At 39.4% G+C, this 17,889-nt stretch overlaps 1 protein-coding gene across 8 annotated transcripts in view; it reads left to right on the top strand.

Moving 5' to 3' along the window:
* NRIP1 (nuclear receptor interacting protein 1) overlaps positions 1-14,510 on the top strand; it is a 79,906-nt gene extending 65,396 nt beyond the window's left edge. For 7 of the 8 annotated variants that reach the window (XM_040582878.1, XM_040582875.1, XM_040582880.1 and 4 more), the window contains one exon: positions 5,486-14,510. In XM_040582878.1, coding sequence (XP_040438812.1) covers positions 5,852-9,337 — 3,486 coding nt within the window. In that variant the 5' untranslated portion in view covers positions 5,486-5,851 and the 3' untranslated portion in view covers positions 9,338-14,510. The remainder of the gene's footprint in view (positions 1-5,485) is intronic. The other variant, XM_040582882.1, reaches the window with a different exon arrangement.
* The last annotated feature ends 3,379 nt before the right edge of the window (positions 14,511-17,889 follow it).

Here is a 17,889-nt window from a genome sequence, read left to right on the forward strand (position 1 = left end):
TCCTGGGAAGAAGCCCATTTTTGCTTTCTCAAAGTTATATCCCACGATTGTAGGAAAGGAGCCTGATTTTTTTAATTATTTAACTTTTTTTTTATTATTATTATTTTAATAAGGCCATTGTAAAAAAGGCTTATTGATTCCCAACTTCTTTTGAGTGCAGCCGTGGAAGAATTCACCCATGTATTGCTGAATTTTGCTGCACCATCTGATCACATTTGCTTTTTTGGGGGTCTTTTTCTAAATTACATTTGCAAAGGGAGCCTTCGAAATGTCTTGACAGCCTGAATCAAAACTGTGAAGAGATCTCAGCTGCTCCATTCATCTCAATAGATTTCTGACATAAAATGGGGATTTAGCAAAGCACTTAAATACTTGAGTCTCTTAAAGCGCATGCTTAAGTGCGGCTGAAGTACCTGCATGTTTGTGCAGCTCCGTGGATTTGATACCGTGGGTTGTTGAATCAGGCCTGTTTCACTGCTTATAACCTTAGCAAAGAGAGTCAACTGAAGTGCTTACACTACCACTCTGAATACATCCTTCCTGCCTGCTAAAATCCAAGTAGTACAAATTGAGCTTAATAACAAAACAATTCTGGGACAGCTAGTCTTATTTTCCCCACTCGCGTTTAGTTCACTGCAAGATTCTGCTGGCAGTTTCCAGTGCATCTAGGAATTTTTCTGGATGCCTTAATTTCATTGCGCTCCGCAGCACTTCACTGCAGGCAGCTAGAACAAGGAGGAATCACTTAAAATCCTACGTTTTAAGGTACTTAGTGGTATTCCTGGAGCTCTTGAGCAACACGCAGCCTTCAATACCTTTATCCTCAATTATCTTTCTGAAGTTTGCATCTATTATTACTCCATCTGGGAAAACAGGGTACAAAAAAGCAAAAGCAGAAGTCAGACAGGCTGTCTGCAGCACAGTGAATAATTGGAGCCCCGGATCCCAAGCTGCTGCTGTAATCGCTGTACTGCATTCTTCACATCTGAAATAATTAAAATGACTGTGTGAGCCATTGGTTGATGTGGTAGGCTGTAGCCTTTACACTTGGGCATGTGAGAATGGGAAGTCAGTGAGCTGATGAGAGAACGACTTCTGGCTTTTCCCGGTAGTTTCTAACCGTTACAACACTACATTTATTAATAACTAAAGATATTAATGTCAGAGGCTAGTTTGGTTTCAGCTCTATGAATTCATGTTTCTAACTCATCTCAGCTTAAAAGTGGAACATAAAATTACTACAGGAATTCATTAAAGAACTCCAAAGTGCAGTTAATAAAAATATTTTCTCTCTGTGTGTATATATATACATGCACACCCCTCTTGTCTTCTGTTATTCATTCTAACAACGTGCATGAGTTTGGATAATCTCTCTTTTATTAAGTATTCATGTGGGCCATCTGCTAGCCATTGCAGATTTCCTAAATGAATACTTTAGTTGTTTCTATAGGATTTTTTTATAAGATCTTTAATTAAGACTACAGAAGGCGGCACCTTGACAATACCAAGTTTTATGAGTTATCTCCATTAGATTTGTGTAGCCCTTCTTATCAAGTAATACTAGTCTAGTGGCGTTAATTTACTTTGGCACTCTTCATTTAGCAAAGGGGTTTAACTATAAATACTAGGCTGCAATAGTGGAAAAATGCCTTTTGGATGTTGTTTTGCTAGTTTAGTGAACTGTTCTTTAGTTTTTTTAAATGGCAGCAGCTGGATAACTTGGGTTAACTAGGAGGCTGCTGTTTGTTTAGAGTCTCCAATTAGGTTTTACACTTGAGGTGTTTGTTAACTCAAAGAGTTCTTTAAAAATAAATAAGTATCTATTCAGGAGTAAAAAGTCATTGGCTCAGATGTTGTGGTTTAACCTATTAGAAGATGTGTTCTGAAATCTCATTATTTTCTGCAACAGTAGTACTTTAGGGTGAGTGAAGGCTCTTGAAGTTTATTATTATCATTCTTTTTAAATCTTTGCGATGGCTATGTATATCTGTAGTTTGCAGACGAAGAACTCCCAACTGCAAAAAGTAAAATTAATATTCTGCACGTATACAGTTCAGTGTGCATTTTAATATTCTCTTACCTTCCCTGTTCTGCCCACAGTTTCTCCCTGGGCCCGTTTATCAAGGCTGTAGGACTGGTTTCCCATGGTATGCTCCGCTTGGGAAGCGTCTCTCCAGGATACAGCATTTGTCTGTGAACCCTGCTGCTGCTTTAGGCCTGTCTAGGTAAACATGGCTTAATCAGCAGTGATTGGTGTGTGCTCTCAGAGGTTCTGAAAATAGTCGCTGGGAAACAAGTGTTTTATTTATTTGTTAGCATACAGGAGTCTAAGACAAGGTAGTTGAAGCAACGGAGAAGAGTGTATATACAGTAGTTACATGGTCAAGAAAGCACATCAACTTTATCAAATTATTTTGTCTCATTAGTTAAATATAATTTTTAGGTCTAGAGATTCATAGATACTAAAGGTCGATATTAAAGGCTAACTGCGATAATTTTACTTCAGCCTTTACTAGGAAATACAAGATCTATTGCTGTTTGGCTTTTCCTTTCGCCTTATTTCTTTATGTTCTTTTTTTTTTTTTTCTTTCCTCAGTTCTGGTAATATCTGGAAGAGTGTTTTAACAGTGATAAAAATTGTTAACGTTTCAGTGGGTACAGGAAATTCTTTGGTACAGTCTATATGTTTTTTAAAAGGTCGCTGAATGGTTGCCTCAGTGTCCAGCTAAACATTAATTTCTGAAGCTGGTTTGGTTGCCACTTGACCACACTTGATTCAGTGGAAGGAAAGCGTACTCTGTTCAAAACTCAGTGGAAATGCTTAGGTACGAGATTGCCTTCAAACCTTCAAAGTTACTACCTGGTTTGCCATCACAAATAAGGCGTAGGTTTAGAGACTTTTTTTTTTTTTTAATGTAATTTCAGTTCTTGACAGATGACTTCATCACATTGTGTCTTGTACATTAGGTCATGTAAGGTTTTATAACACTGATACCTGTTGCAGCTCTAGGTCAGAACAGGCTCATTACAAGGATTGCTGATGTCCCATTCCTTATGTGTTAAGTACTTTTCAGATTTCATTCTCTTTAATGAAGGTTTCTTTGTATCAACCTGATTGCTATAAAATTATCAATATTTCCTTAGTATTGCCTAATTAAAAAAAGGGGGGGGGGGGGCGGCAAAATACTTCTTTAGAGTAGTTATTGTATGTAAACTGTACTGGCTACAAGGGTCATTTTCTGCAACGGGCATTTTCAGTACCCAAGGGATTTGCATAAAAGCATTGTCTTTTTTAATTACCCAGAGCTGGAATGAGTAAAGTTCTACTGAAGATTGGCTTCATGGTACATTTGTTTGGGACTTTATCTTAAAGGTGACCTGCAAGGCTAGTTTTTATCAGATAGTAAGAAATTTTGAAAAAATATCAATTTTATTCTCTTAAACACAAAACATGGGGTATCACATGCTGTTCAGTCTTTTTAAGAACAGCATGCTGTCAGCTTAATTCCCTTATGAACTATGAAGACATGGCTGCAGATAAACAGTTTATTTTTGGAAGTTGGAAAACTGCATTTTCCGGATAAAGTCCATTCCCAAATATTTGAGGAAGTAAGGCTAGCTGTATTGATGTTGCAGTTGCTGGGTACTTGATATTCATTGGAAACCTTGGGTTTTTTCATGGATTTGTTATTTCTGGGTTTAGTCCGTTTTGGATTAAACTCCGTGAAAGCCTACCCGTCGGTTTCACAACTTGTTGAAGGAACAGTAAGGTGCTCAGTATGTTTTAATTGTATGAAGCCACATTTAAGTTGTTATATATTTGAACAAACACTGTATCTTCTACAGTTTATCATGTAGATGCTGATTAACGTAGACATGTATTTGAGAGAAGTACTGAGGCCCCAGTAATAGCTAGCAACTTTTCATTTGATATTTGGATACAAATTTACACTACAGTGCGTTGCTGGTATTGGAATTCTGGTTTGATGGAATTTTTGGGTTAGCTCAGAGTTTCTCTACAAGGCTTAAATCTAGTAAGGGAGTATTTGCACAGGGGGATATATGGGCTGTTAACATTATGGCTATTTAGTTGTTCTTACGATTCTCTGCTCTTTTATGATCAGATATTTTTTTGACTTCTAGTTGCCTGTAGCTTTTGAATTAAAAAATAGCCTCTGGGAAATATAAAATATTCATTTCCTTTAAGGAGGCAGGGATTTCATCTGCGTACAGCTTTTTAAACTTGTAAATACAAGTTTTCAATGGGTCTTTATTCTGTGAAAACAAATTACAGAGTTAGATGGGTGGAAAGACACTTAGCTTTGCTCACGTTGAATATTTATGCCAGTTTAGAAATGAATGGGTGATGGTATAGGCATGTGAGTTGTAATGATCTCGGTATTGAACTGTGGTGACTGCGCTGTTCGTGCTATTCTTGGTCAGTAATACAACTAAAACTGAAGGATGCATCTAGCATAAACAACATTGTTGCGCTTTTTAAAGTGGCTTTTTACAGAATAATAACCTCATCCAAGAAAGTACTGAGTAGAAATGTTCTAAACTTTTTGGAAATAAGAAGACTTCCAGGAAGACTAGGGCATTTGTGGGGTTTTTACTGTTACATGTTTAATACATGGGAAGAATGTGAAGGTAAAAAATCCTCCAGCGGGGGGGAGGATTTTGACATCAGGATTTATGTTGTATGAGGAACATAAGCACCCTTTTCACGACTCCTGTCACATGATTCTTCTAATGATTTGTGGTATTTGGGAGTTGTGAGAACAACAGATTTCCGCCCTGTTGTGCGGAAATCTGATTTTGCATACTAGATTTTGCATTGCTGGATAGTCCTGGGCAGCAATGACTACTTGGTTTCTACTTCTAATGATATAATCTACCTCCCAAATAGAAATGTACTCATATATATGATATTACCTGTTCTGTTACTTGAAAACAGATTCAACATGAACCAAAACATTTAATTTAGGTATGCATGCCTTTTTTCCCCATTAATTCTTTTAGAGTGATAGTCTGCATGTTGTGTGTATTTACATAATAAAAGAAAGGTTGATGCAACTCTGAAGTAAAATCCAATGTAATTATTTTAAAAAAATATAGAGTGATTTAAGATTTTCCTTTCATGTTTGCTGTTCCTTATTTTGAGCTGTATGATAGAGAAATTAGATGGTAGCTGTGCTTACGATAGTTAAGGTTAATTTTTGTATAAAATTTTCTGCCTCAATTGGTTTCACAAAGTTCTTTAAACTAGTTAACATGGACATTGATTTTTAATTTCTTTTGGAATGTGGTTATTGCTTATATATCCTGAATCTCTGAGACAAATGTGTTTTGGTTTTGTTCTGTTTTTTGTTTTGGTTTTTGTTGTTGTCGGGTTTTTTTAAAATGAAAGAAGTCTTTTGCAATTAGATCTTATTCTAAATCTTGTCTTTTCTGTTTTTTGTTTTGTTTGGTTTTTTTCACTTAGGAATTTTATGTTTGCTGGAGATGGAAAAAGATGAAAAACAAGCTGGCTTCCTGGAGAAAGAAGGTGGCAGACACTTAATGGAACTTTCTTACTGTGGAACCATGTTTTGAGTACTCCTCTTAGATGTCTTTCATAAATGTTCTAGATATCAGCAGATTGATATGATTGGAAACCTGGCTCATCGAACAGTATACGCTGGAAGAAGCCTGCTTGGAATATGACGTTTTGTATTGTTTCTGAAAGTCTGTGAGAAAACACTACAGACATCTTCCTATTATTTCTTAACTCTGCATCTTGATTCAGCTACAGCAAAACTAGTCTTTGAAGTGAATAGAACCAGAGCCCTTTTGGAAACTTCTATTGAACATGACTCATGGAGAAGAGCTTGGCTCTGAGATGCACCAGGATTCTGTTGTTCTAACTTACCTAGAGGGATTACTAATGCATCAAGCAGCAGGAGGCTCAGGTACTGCAGTTGACAAAAAGTCTACTGGGCATAGTGGAGGGGATCAAAACTTTAAGATTTCTGGAAATATATTTCCTAGCTGTCAAAGTAATGGTCCAGTTCTTAACACAAATACATATCAGGGATCTGGCATGCTGCACCTCAAAAAAGCAAGACTGTTGCAGTCTTCTGAAGACTGGAATGCAGCAAAGAGAAGGCGGTTGTCTGATTCCATTGTGGATTTAGATGGAAAAAAGGAAGCTTTGTTAGCTGGCATGGTTGAAAATGTGCCTAAAGGCAAACAGGATAGCACATTACTTGCCTCTCTGCTTCAGTCATTCAGCTCTAGGCTGCAGAGTGTTGCTCTGTCACAGCAGATTAGGCAGAGCCTTAAGGAGCAAGGGTATTCCCTTAGCCATGATTCTTTACAAGTGGAGAAGGATTTAAGGTGCTATGGCGTTGCATCCAGTCACCTGAAGACTCTGCTGAAGAAGAGCAAAGCAAAAGATCAGAAGCTGGACAACAGCCTGCCTGATATAACGAAGAACCTGCCCAAAGAGAGGTTTATAGAATCTCCTCATGCGGTGCAGAGTGGACCTAAAGTGATAAATGAGCCACTGTCATGCGCTGCGAGATTACAAGCTGTTGCAAGCATGGTAGAGAAACGATCTAGTCCTGCTGCTTCACCGAAGCCCAGCGTAGCATGCAGCCAGCTAGCTTTACTCCTTTCAAGTGAAGCTCACTTGCAGCAGTACTCCAGGGAACATGCTTTAAAAGCACAAAATGCAAATCAAATAGCAAGTGAGAGACTTGCAGCTATGGCCAGATTACAAGAAAGTGCTCAGAAAGATATTGGCCAGTTCGGTTTAGCAAAAGGAATGACAAGCCATCTTAATGGTCAAACAGGATCATCAACCAAAACAGCGTCTAGCAAAAGCAATATGGCACCGTTTCAGAGTTCAGTAGGAATCATGCATTCACCTCCCAAAACTGTGGGATACAAAAGTACTTCAGAAAGGAGTAACCTGAAAACCTCTCCCAGCAACAGTTTGCTCTTGCATCTACTGAAAAGCCAGAATACCACCAAACATGTAAAAGGGCGTGAACAGAGTGAGAGAGCCAGCATTTTTGAAGACAGCAGCACACCGACAACTATTGATGAGTATTCAGACAACAATCCTAGTTTTACAGAAGACAGCAGTGATGATGAAAGCTCCCATTCTAACTGTCTTCCAATAGACCTATCCTTTAAACAGAGGACAGATAAATCAGATGCGGGTCCACCTGCATCATTGGATAACCTGACTCAGTCCTTGCTTCATAACTGGGATCCAAAGGTTTCCTGTCCAGAAAACAAGGAAGACAAAGACACTCCGAAAGCTTCTAAACTGAATCCTCATCAGAAAGTAACGCTACTTCAGCTGTTACTTGGGCATAAGAGTGAAGAAAAGGTAGACAAGAGTAATGACCCTCAGGGACCACACAGTGCGGCTGATGTGGCTAAATTCACTGTACAGACTGGTAAAAGGACTCCTGTTACCAACAGTCCCAGTGCAAATCGAATGACTCCGTTAAGCACTCCACCTTTGCTGGCTTCTACAAAAGCAGACTCTCCAATAAATCTCTCGCACCAGTCGCTAGCCATCAAGCATGGCTCGCCACCGTATGCCTGCAGCATCCAGCCAGACAGACTGGTGAATCCCGCATCTAAACATTTGATAGACCTTTCTAAAAGCAAAGAAGTTCAAGGAGGCAAGCTGAGCAGGAACGATAGTCCCCAGAACTCTTCGGCATTCAGTGCCAGCAAGCTGCTGCAGAACCTCGCTCAGTGCGGCATGCAGACTTCCGTGTCAAGTGAAGAACAAAGGGCTAGCAAACAGCTGCTAGCAGGGAACGCAGATAAACCTGTTGGCTTGATTGATAGATTGAACAGCCCTCTGCTCACGAATAAATTGAGTACGCATGAAGAAAATAACAAAATATTCAGTTGTCAGCCTGCACCCGCTGAACAAGGACTTCCAGGTTCGGAAATAGAAAATCTCCTTGAAAGGCGCACTGTCCTTCAGCTGCTTCTGGGAACTCCGAATAAATGTAAAAGTGAAAAGAAAGAAAGGATGCTTTTAAGAGATGAAAGTTCTCAAGAACAGACAGATAAGGCTTTGAATGAGCAAATATTGACGGTGAAAATAAAAACTGAACCATGTGAAGAATCAAATGTTCCTTATAATTCAAATGCACAACAAGTTAGAGAGTGCAAGGGTAACAAATTTCAAGGATTTGTTCATTCACTGCAGAGAAACACAGCTGCTTCTCCAGCATCCGAGGAGTTGAAATCTGAGCCTCTTTCACCTCAAGATTTCTCTTTTTCCAAAAACGGCCTGCTAAGTAGGTTGCTGAGACAGAATCAGGATGGTTACCCTGCAGATGAGCTGGAGAGAAGTCACCGAAACAATGAGCTGACACACCTTGAATCAAAGAGTCTTTGCACAGTGCCGAAGAAGAGGAAGCTTCATGCTGAGCCTTTGGAAAGTCCATTAAAAAAGATGAAAAGTAATGTGTCTGATGCTGCAAACAATCACACTTCTCCTACTGTGGCGCTGTATGGGCCTTTGCTTAACCAGCAAGAACTGAAATTCAGCAGAAGTGATGCTGAATTTAAATATGCTGCGAGTCATGGTTCAAATAATGAAAGTGAAAATAGGAGTTGGTCTAGAGATAGTAAAGGCTTCAATGTGTTGAAGCAGCTGCTTCTCTCAGAAAACTGTGAGAGAGATCTGTCACAACATAGGAGTAACATACTAACAGAGGGCAAGAAAAAAGGAAACAAAACCAGTGCAACAATTAATAAACCTGAATTTAGCATTTCTTCAGTAAATGCATTAATGGGAAGCCCTGCGCAACAGAACAATTGTGCAGATCATAGAACATTTCAGTATCCTGTAGCAGTAAAAAGTCCTGCCAGTTCCCCCTTCCCTGAACATTTGGGGAGTACAGTGTCTAGGCTCGAGTCTGACCAGTTTAGCATGTGTCCCATGCCCAGTGAAAAAGGGCCCATCAGATGGGTGATCACAGGTATGGACAAGAATGATTATGAGAAAGACTCTCCGAGACTGACCAAAACCAATCCAATATTGTACTACATGTTACAGAAAGGTGGCAACTCTGTTAGTAGCCAAGAAGCACATGACAAAGAAATTTGGAATGAACCTTCATTTACTGATAATTCAACTCCAGTTACAATCAAAGAGGAGTTGACATCTGATGCAGAGCTTAAAACTCCTTTTAGTAACTTAAGAAGCCCTTACAACAGCCATATGGGGAGTGAGACCTCTCATCAACATGGTATGAATGGAGAAGTGCATGGACTTCTGGAAAAAGTGCGAACAATCAAAAAAGAGCCAGAATAAACTACAGCCTCCTCAGTGAGTTTACAATCAGTGGTTTTGAATCTTTGTTTAAAAAAAAAAAAAAAAAAAGGAAAATAAAAACGAGTACGAACTTGACTACTGTATAAATTGAGCATGATTTTAGAAAAGCATGGTCTAATTGAAACATGTTTTCATTTGATAAACTTTTTATTTTTCTGGTGATGTTATTTAAAATACATGTAGATAAAATTTGCTTTACAATAGATTGTCACAAGGAAACTAGAAAGGTTGTAATTTGTACAAGACATTTCTGTATGTGTCAGATTAAGTTATGAGTACTCTTTGATCAGAGTCTTACTTGGATCTGCAAGTTTTTGGTATAACATAAAGTGTAAGCGTACAGCCTAGGTGGTGGTAATGCTGCGTTTCCTCCCTCCCTGTAAAATAATCCTTATTTTTTGGAAGCCTGAGCATAGAGACAGTGTACTTTTTTTTTTTTTTTTTTAATGTTTAGTATGTTTTGTGAAATTTTAAGATTAACTTTTAAGAAATGGAGCAGTTTGTCCAAGATATTAGCTTGTCATATTGGAAAACCTGTGTCAGTGTTAATAATTGAAATGCACTGAAATGTATTTTTTAGTGCTTCCAAAATTTTTATTGTTATTTTTAAATCTTGTTTGTGGTCCTGCCAGAATAGTGGTGTAAAATCTATTTTTCTTCCTTGCCCTGCTCTTGACAAATGCCTTCCTCAGAATCCTTAGCCATAGTTACGAGTTACTAATTGCGATTAAGGGTTTTTTCTAGGTTTTTATACAAAAGGCAGATTTTCATACGCCATGCAAATACTGCATGAGTTCTTTCATCGGCACATTCCTGTCACTTTCCTGCTTAAAAGGGGAAAGCCAAAATGCCTCTTGGAGTAGGGAGATTAAGAAAGTGTAGTTACATGCATTTGGTGAGGAAAATGGTGCAAAGTTTGTGAAGCAGATGAGCGCTACTGTCTGTGTAGCCAGCATCCTGCTTCCCCTGCAGACGAATACCAACTGTGCAAAAGCAGCACATCACACTTCCACTCAAAGATGGAATAGGATTTTAATGAAAAATACGTTGGCCTCTTCCTACAGCCAGGGAAAAGAATCCATATTCTGCCAATATTTATTACTCTCTGAACAGCTGATGCATGGTTTAATGCACTACCCTTTCACTGCAGAAAACTTGGTTTTAGAATAATTTTTCAGGTTGCACTGAGGATAAAATTGTGGTTTCGTCGTGTTCTGTAATGGATAGTGGGACATGTCTGAGAAATCCTCCTCTGCCCTTTTCCTCAATCCCCACCTGTGCTGTGATTTGTAACATCTGGCAAGATCAGCCTGAAATGGGAGTAACTGAAAATTGCGGTCAAAGCCGAGACACCTTAAAAGAATTGCTGGCTGGGGAAGAGCCGTGCGGTTCTGCTTTCCTGTTAACACTGTCAGTGTTAACTCCATTTGCAGCTTTTATTTCTCATGTGGGAGGAGGAGGACAAAATCCAGTTCCTTTAAATGATATGCATTATTGGCAACCATAAGTTTTGCTGAACTTTTTACTCCCCTGAAAGAAAATCTTCTCCATAGCTTCTAATTTCACTGATAATCCCCTGTGCTATCAGCAGACAGCTCTGGTTGGCTTGCACAGACAATGAAAGCTACGCTCTTGTTTTAATTTTGACTGTTCTCACCACTGAGAGCCAGTGACGTGACAAAACTGCTGTTCTGTCTGTCTCATGCTTGCATAGCAGAGGTGAGTGATGGGGCATTTTGCTCTTTTCCTTTCTGGTTTGGTTTCAAAGATCTTTTTCCAAAACTGCTGGCTTACTAAGACAGAGCAAGATGATGTCCCCCTCTCATCCCCTGCTCCCTGCTTGGGATCGGTTTCCCCTCTTTCCAGTGCAGTCCCTACTGAAAGGGACTTTTCTTGTCTGCCAGCTGGAAAATACACCACTATTCTGTTTTGCTCCCCTCCCCCCACCCCCACCCCCCCGGGGATACCTTCTTTTAGGGAACACAAATATTTGGCAGTATCTGATATAAAACATTCCCCCTGGTTTATATGAGAAATAACAGAGTGATTTAAAGATATATTTTTATGTTATTTGGGTGAAGCGTAATATATTAATGGGCTGTACAAAGAAGATTTATATTTTAAAACCTTCACACAAATCTAATATCATTTTAAATGTCATTGTCTGAAGTATAATATAAAAATAAAATTTTGTTTGTCTTTAATATTGCATTTATAAGTGGCCCAGTGACAATTCAGATGTCTCATAGAATATTCATTAACAAGATAAAGTATATTTTGGATTGACAGTGGAACTGAATTCTTTTTATATAAGTCAACCCAGCAGAAATATTAAAAAGATGGTATTTGTTCCATCCATTAAATGTCTCTTAAAGTCTTAATTGATTATTTTTCTTGAAACAACATGTATATAGCTAGGAAATATATACAATATAGAATAATAGATGGTCCCCGGAGTAAATACAGGGCTATAATTTACTTGAAGGGCTCCACAGAAAAATGCAGCTTCAATGGATGTGAAATAATCCGGCAGGAAATACTTCATCAAAACAAAGTTGAGGTGAAAAGTAGGGAGGAGAGTTTAACCCTAACAAAGTAATATTGGAGTCTAGGAGTGTGCTTACCTATGTATTTATTCTATGGTAGTCTATTGTTATAATATATACTTTTGAACATTTAGTTTTTAAAGTTTTATAAAACATTTAAGTTAAAATGTTAACAGTTTGACCAGTTAATGATTTAGCTTTCTTTTTAGGTGATGTTAATGAAAGGATATTACCATTCTCACAGACGTCAGTAAACTATAATACACAAGCATTTAAGTTTAGGACACGCTGTTCATGGAAGAATCTTACCTCTTGTAGACTTTGCAATCTTAAGCAGCACGTAACGTAACAATGAGGCCCTTGAGAGAGGGTAGGGCATGCCAAGTGGATGCTCTTCAGTCAGCTGCTAAGAGAGCAACAGTCTCCTGTATGAAATTCTCCAGTATCGCTGATGTTACCCCTCCCTAGGGAAGAGAGTCTTCTTTAAAATCTACCCCATCCACATTTACAACCTTTTAAACCTGAGGACCAAAGACTCTTTTAATCATTTATCTTGTAGCGTGGGTCAGTAAAAAAGAGTCACCATAATTTTCCTTGGGGACTTTTCCATCAGAAAAGGGAGGTGCAGAAGCCGAGATTGCTGTACCAGCAGAAGGATGGGTAGAGCTGGCCATGTTTTCCCAAGAAAGTCAAAGATCCTTGATTTCCACCCGTCCCTGTAGATGAGACAAACCAAGGTCGTCTGTTGAGTAACACTTTGCTGCCTCCTGGCTCCTTGGTTCAGTAGATGTTTACGGCTAGGGTATGCGTTTCAGCTGTCCCCAGTATGCTTCCTCGGTCTGTGGGAGTGGAAGCTTCAAAGATAGCTCTGCAAAGTCAGGAGGCTGGACTTCCAGCTACGCCTTTACATTATAGACCTGAAGAAAAACGGGGCCTTGTCAGGTACTGGTGGCAGTAGCTCTGTAGGCGAAGAGGTGTAGGATCGATGGGTGCTGCTGTGTGCCCTCACCATCAAAGGAGCAGGGAGGGAAGAGGGAACACAGCCCAGCTGCAGCTGGGTGACACTGCTGCGGGAAAGCTGCCGCCACCTCCTGAAGCAGTGAAGAAGTGAGCTGGGGATGTGGCAGTGCCACGCTTGGAAGTTGTAATTGCAACCTGTTGGGACTTAATGCCTGAATTAACTTTAACCTTGCTTAACTGGGAGTAGTTGCAGCAGCAGCAGCAGCTGGGTTGCCAAGTGCCTGCCTGGCGCCTTGCTCGAGGGGGCACCTACAGGCCCCTCGGTGGTGGCGTAGCACTCGGGCTAGCTAGATTCGGGGATTGGCTTGTAACTGCCACGCAGATACGCCTTTTCTTTCCAGAGGAAAGCATACGGGACTGAGATAAACACATTTCTCGTGTCTCCTCTGCTAAAGTTTGAGGAAACAACGGGGGGTAACACATGACCGCAGAATCAAAGGTGTTTTGCTGGAGGGCTTCTCTGCTGGTGCCGCGTAACCGGGCGGCTCGGTTCGAGAAGTTTGTAAACGTTATGAGATCAAAAGGGAATTCAGCCATAACTTTCACTTTTCTTAGCCATTTACTCTTAGTAATGTTTTTAAATTTTTAATTTACCAATGTTTTTAAAAGAAAGAAATGAATGGTTTAAATTTTCCCTGTTAAATGTTGGTGAAAGTATTACAGCTCTCATTGACGTCAGTGACATGATATTACCAGTTTGTTCTCTGCCACATCTTACAGAGGAGTAAACTGGTAAGTATATATTATATATATATTTATATATAATGTAAATATATTGACTTGTTACACCTATAATATGTTGAAATTGGTTTTTAAAAGGTGATGTAAATAGTGGTTTCCTTAATGAAAAATACATATTTTGTATTGTTCTAATGCAAAGGAAAAAACAAAAACCCTTTTAATCTTTTTTGTTATGTATATTCCATGTATAAGTGTAAATATGATCACATAGGTTTAAAAACTTTTGCATGTATGTATACAGTTGCAAGTCTGGAAGAATGTATAGAAAAATACTTTTATTTAAAGTTGTGATTACCTGCTGCATGAAAAGTGCATGGGGGACCCTGTGCATCTGTGCGTTGGCAAAAAAAAAAAAAAAAAAAAAAAAAAAGTCTTAAGTCAGGTCAGTTCAAAACACAACAGTATTCCACTTCTGGACATGACTTCTGCTGTGGTATTTTAGCTTTGTGAAAGAATGTGCTTCAAATCAAAAGGGTCTGGGGGGGGGGAAAAAAAAAAAGCAAAACTGCTTTTAAAACATGAAGTGCTCATACAACTATAACCAGTCGTGTAAGTTCAGGACTCCATTTTGCATAATTGAAATATTGTACCAGGACTATTCCGTCCCTGTAAAACAAAAGAATATTGATTTTCATTGCCATACATAAGAATTCGGGATTTTACCACAACCGGTTTTATTGTGATGTGTCTTCAGTAATTTATCTAACTGGTCTCATTTTTTTATTAGAAATTAATTTCCTCATGTGATGTCACAAAACTGTACATACTGCAGTGTGAAGTTTTTTTAAATCTTTCAGTGTTTACTTCCTGCAGAAGATTTGAATAAATGAGAAAAATGCATTGTCTTGATGGTTTTTAAATCTGCTTTATTTCATGTGTACTTTCTGTTATTGGAGTGTTAGTGGGCTCTTTGCATCAGTACTGTTAACGTAAATTTCTGAAAACAAAAATATCTCAAGTAACTTCAGAGACACATAGCCTTCAACAAGGCTACTGACTGGAAATGGAGAGTCATGGAGCTGGAAATCAAATTATCTAAATCAGATTAGCAGCTTTACTTTACAAAGCACTGTATTATGTTTTGTTCAAATATCCTTCTGCTTGTTAACTTGAAATCAGTGACCATAAACTGGAAACCTCTAAATGGGAATTCTAATGTGAAATTCATTTTAAGCAGATGTTGAAACATGTTTCAGGTCCCCTGTGGAGGGCAGGAAAGTTGTGTTTTCCCACTAAAAACTGCTTTCGTCCATATCACGAAGAGGACTTTTTAGTTGTATTCAGTTAAGTTCTTCAGCAAATGTGTTCAGGTTTCTACACATTTACCTATGAGGACTATACAAATACAAAGATTTAACAATGCGCTTGCATCATTCTGCAGCTTGCAAGTTAGCTTATGATTAGTGCAAATGGTGGATTGCAACACTGGAGAAACAGCACTTGCACTAGAGAATTTTTCTTCCAAGATATATAGGCACACTATATCTGGAGTCATACAGTTGCAAGCAAGCACTTGGGTCATGACTGTCTTGGGTAACCATAACAGCTATTTTCATGAATCATCCTATATTTTCTGATCTCTTCGCAATAAATATGCATGCATAAGATTCTTTGGAAGCTTTCTGGAAAGCATAAACTGTAATACATAAAGTTAATTTTAAAACAATAAATCCAGCTCCCTAGATCTCATCTTCAGCTATGGCTTCATGAAGTATGTAGCTGAGAATTGTGATTGTTCGGTATCCTAAATGGAACAGGATTGGGATACTGTCTGTCTTTGGATATGTCATCTTAAAGTACTTACGTAATGCCACCAGTGATACTGAAGCTGTGCTTCAGAGGGAGAAGACCTTTCACCCAGCTTCTGCGTAGACTCTCAAGGTAGGCTTGCCCCTGATTTGCAGGATGAATGGCTAAGCCAAAAGACAGGCACGTGAAAAAGCAACGTACTTGAGCAGCCAATCTACTCCTCTGGTAGCGGTGCAGCTTGGAAGTAATGTCTGAAATACACGCTTCCCCACTGACTTGGTGGGTAGAATCAAAACCAAAGGAACCAAGCAAAACCAACGGTACGCCTGTTTCTCAAGTGGTGGTGCCTTAGCGCAGTGCCTTGGAGCACATGAATATCACTGATTTTTGTTTTATTACTCAGGGGAGCTTCAGGCTCTTGTAACGTCACTATATTTATTCAATTTATTGCGCTATAGCACCAAGTAAAACTTGCTTTGTGTCTACCAGAACAAGCAGGCCTGCAGAGCTGAGCGTATGGTATGCTAAACAGCCTGTGGAGCGACAAGGATGTCAAACGGGTGTAAATATTCTAAGAAACATTTCACTCTGAGTGAACGTTAACAGCATTTGCTTAGTGATTCATAACGAGCTCACTCAGAAATGCCTCAAACCCCCAGCGAACTCCTTACACAGACCTGTGGTCATGTGGAATCTTCTTGATCTTCAGTTTGTTCCTCGCAAAATGAAAGATGCATGTGGTGTTGATGATTTTTCACAAAACAGCCGCTGGATAAAGAAATGAATTTCTGCTTTGGAGATTTCAAAATGGGGGGGTGGGGGGTGGGGGGGTGGAAATTAGCAATTGTCTTCATGGGACTTGACAGCCCAATCTGATGCTCCTCAATGAAATTAACTTGAACATTGTGGGCATCAAGGACAGATGTGGGCTCTGATAGATCATGTGCAGGCCTGTGCATTGCAGAAGCCTGTGTCAGAGTGAAAAAACTTGGTGCAGTAACGCAAACATGCCTACACGTAAGAAAAGTAAAGCAAATTGTTCTTCATTGACTGTAAACTTTGTCAAGAAGAATGTCATTTTGAAACTGAAGAATATAATGACAATATTTTTCTGTATGACACGGTGTGGCACGTTAGGGATGTGTAATGCACCCATGGGAATGTCTGTAGGGACCTGATAGGAGCCTTGAGCAGTAGCTGGGACACGCAGGTAATAATTGTTGATAATATTTTTGTTTCCTTTTGATTGTCAGAGTGACTCAAAGGGAGCATGGCACAAACTCAGGGCATGAAAATCCTGTCTGCTGGTAAATGTCGCTGCCGCTAATAAAAGCATATGATGATCTGAGCTCACAGCAACCCACTTCGATTTGGCTTTTTAAGGACTGCTTGTCCTTAATGAATAAAGAGATTTGTCATTATTTCCAGATTACTTTTCTGATTAAACTACTCAGAATTTAACTGAATGCAAAATGAATATTACTGACTTGTGACTGTGCCGGTTAGATAAGCATGATGCCTGCCTCCACGATTAAACTCAGCATGTGCCTTCAGTGCATCTTGGTGTGTTGGGGAGAGATGGAGGAATAACCGTGTCCCCCTTCACAGCATTAGATGATCTTAATTCTCTTTGCCCAGTCTAGTTTGGGGAGTTGGGGATATTTTCTCATAAGATGGGAGGCAAGCTGAGCTATCCTGTCAGTTAGTGGGGGCTCTCTGGCCTCAGTCTTTACTGAAGCTGGCGTTGACTTTTAAGGTCACCACCCTTAGCATGCTCAGAAATTCTTTCAAACGTTTCATTACGGACCTCAAAGGTGGCTTCTGCAAATGTTTGTGGGTAGCCACTGGGACATAGAGACATCCAATCTGTTGCTGTTAACCTCTTTGTATTTGCCTGTCTGCACCTTTGCAACTCTAGCAAAATGTCATTGTTTTGCATGATTAGCGCCGATGCCCAAATCTCATCACTGGTACTGAGGGAGAAGAGATGAAATGCAAGCATGTTTTGGAGTTGGATGCCCTGACACTCAGTCTCTTCTATGCCGTGACTTGGTAAAAGCTTTACTAGGGGTTCTGTGGAAGACAGAAGGAAGTTCCTCTAATCCCTCTGTTAGCTGCTAAATTGTGCAATTTTTTTTCAGATGTGTTGTTCACATTTGACTCTGAATGAAACCCTTGGGTGACTCACATGCCGTACGAAGGGCTCAACATGTGATTCTCCTTTGGTCGTGCTGGAAGCATGTTATGTTCCTTCTGTTCCTACACACTGTGCCCGTGCTTGTATGTATCTGTATCCCTGTCCTTTGTTTTTGCTGTGGCAAACCAGTGACTTGGGGATGTTACCTCTTGGGCCACAATTAATTTAAGGGGAAGAGGAAGAAAGAGAGGGAAGGAGAATCTTAGGGTAGCAAGCTACAAAGATGTTCTTCTCAAGTGTCTTTTACTTTTTAATCTCACCTCATTTTCCTCTTTTGA

This window comes from Falco naumanni, chromosome 2, assembly GCF_017639655.2.
Source record: "Falco naumanni isolate bFalNau1 chromosome 2, bFalNau1.pat, whole genome shotgun sequence".
Taxonomy (NCBI): Eukaryota; Metazoa; Chordata; class Aves; order Falconiformes; family Falconidae; genus Falco; species Falco naumanni.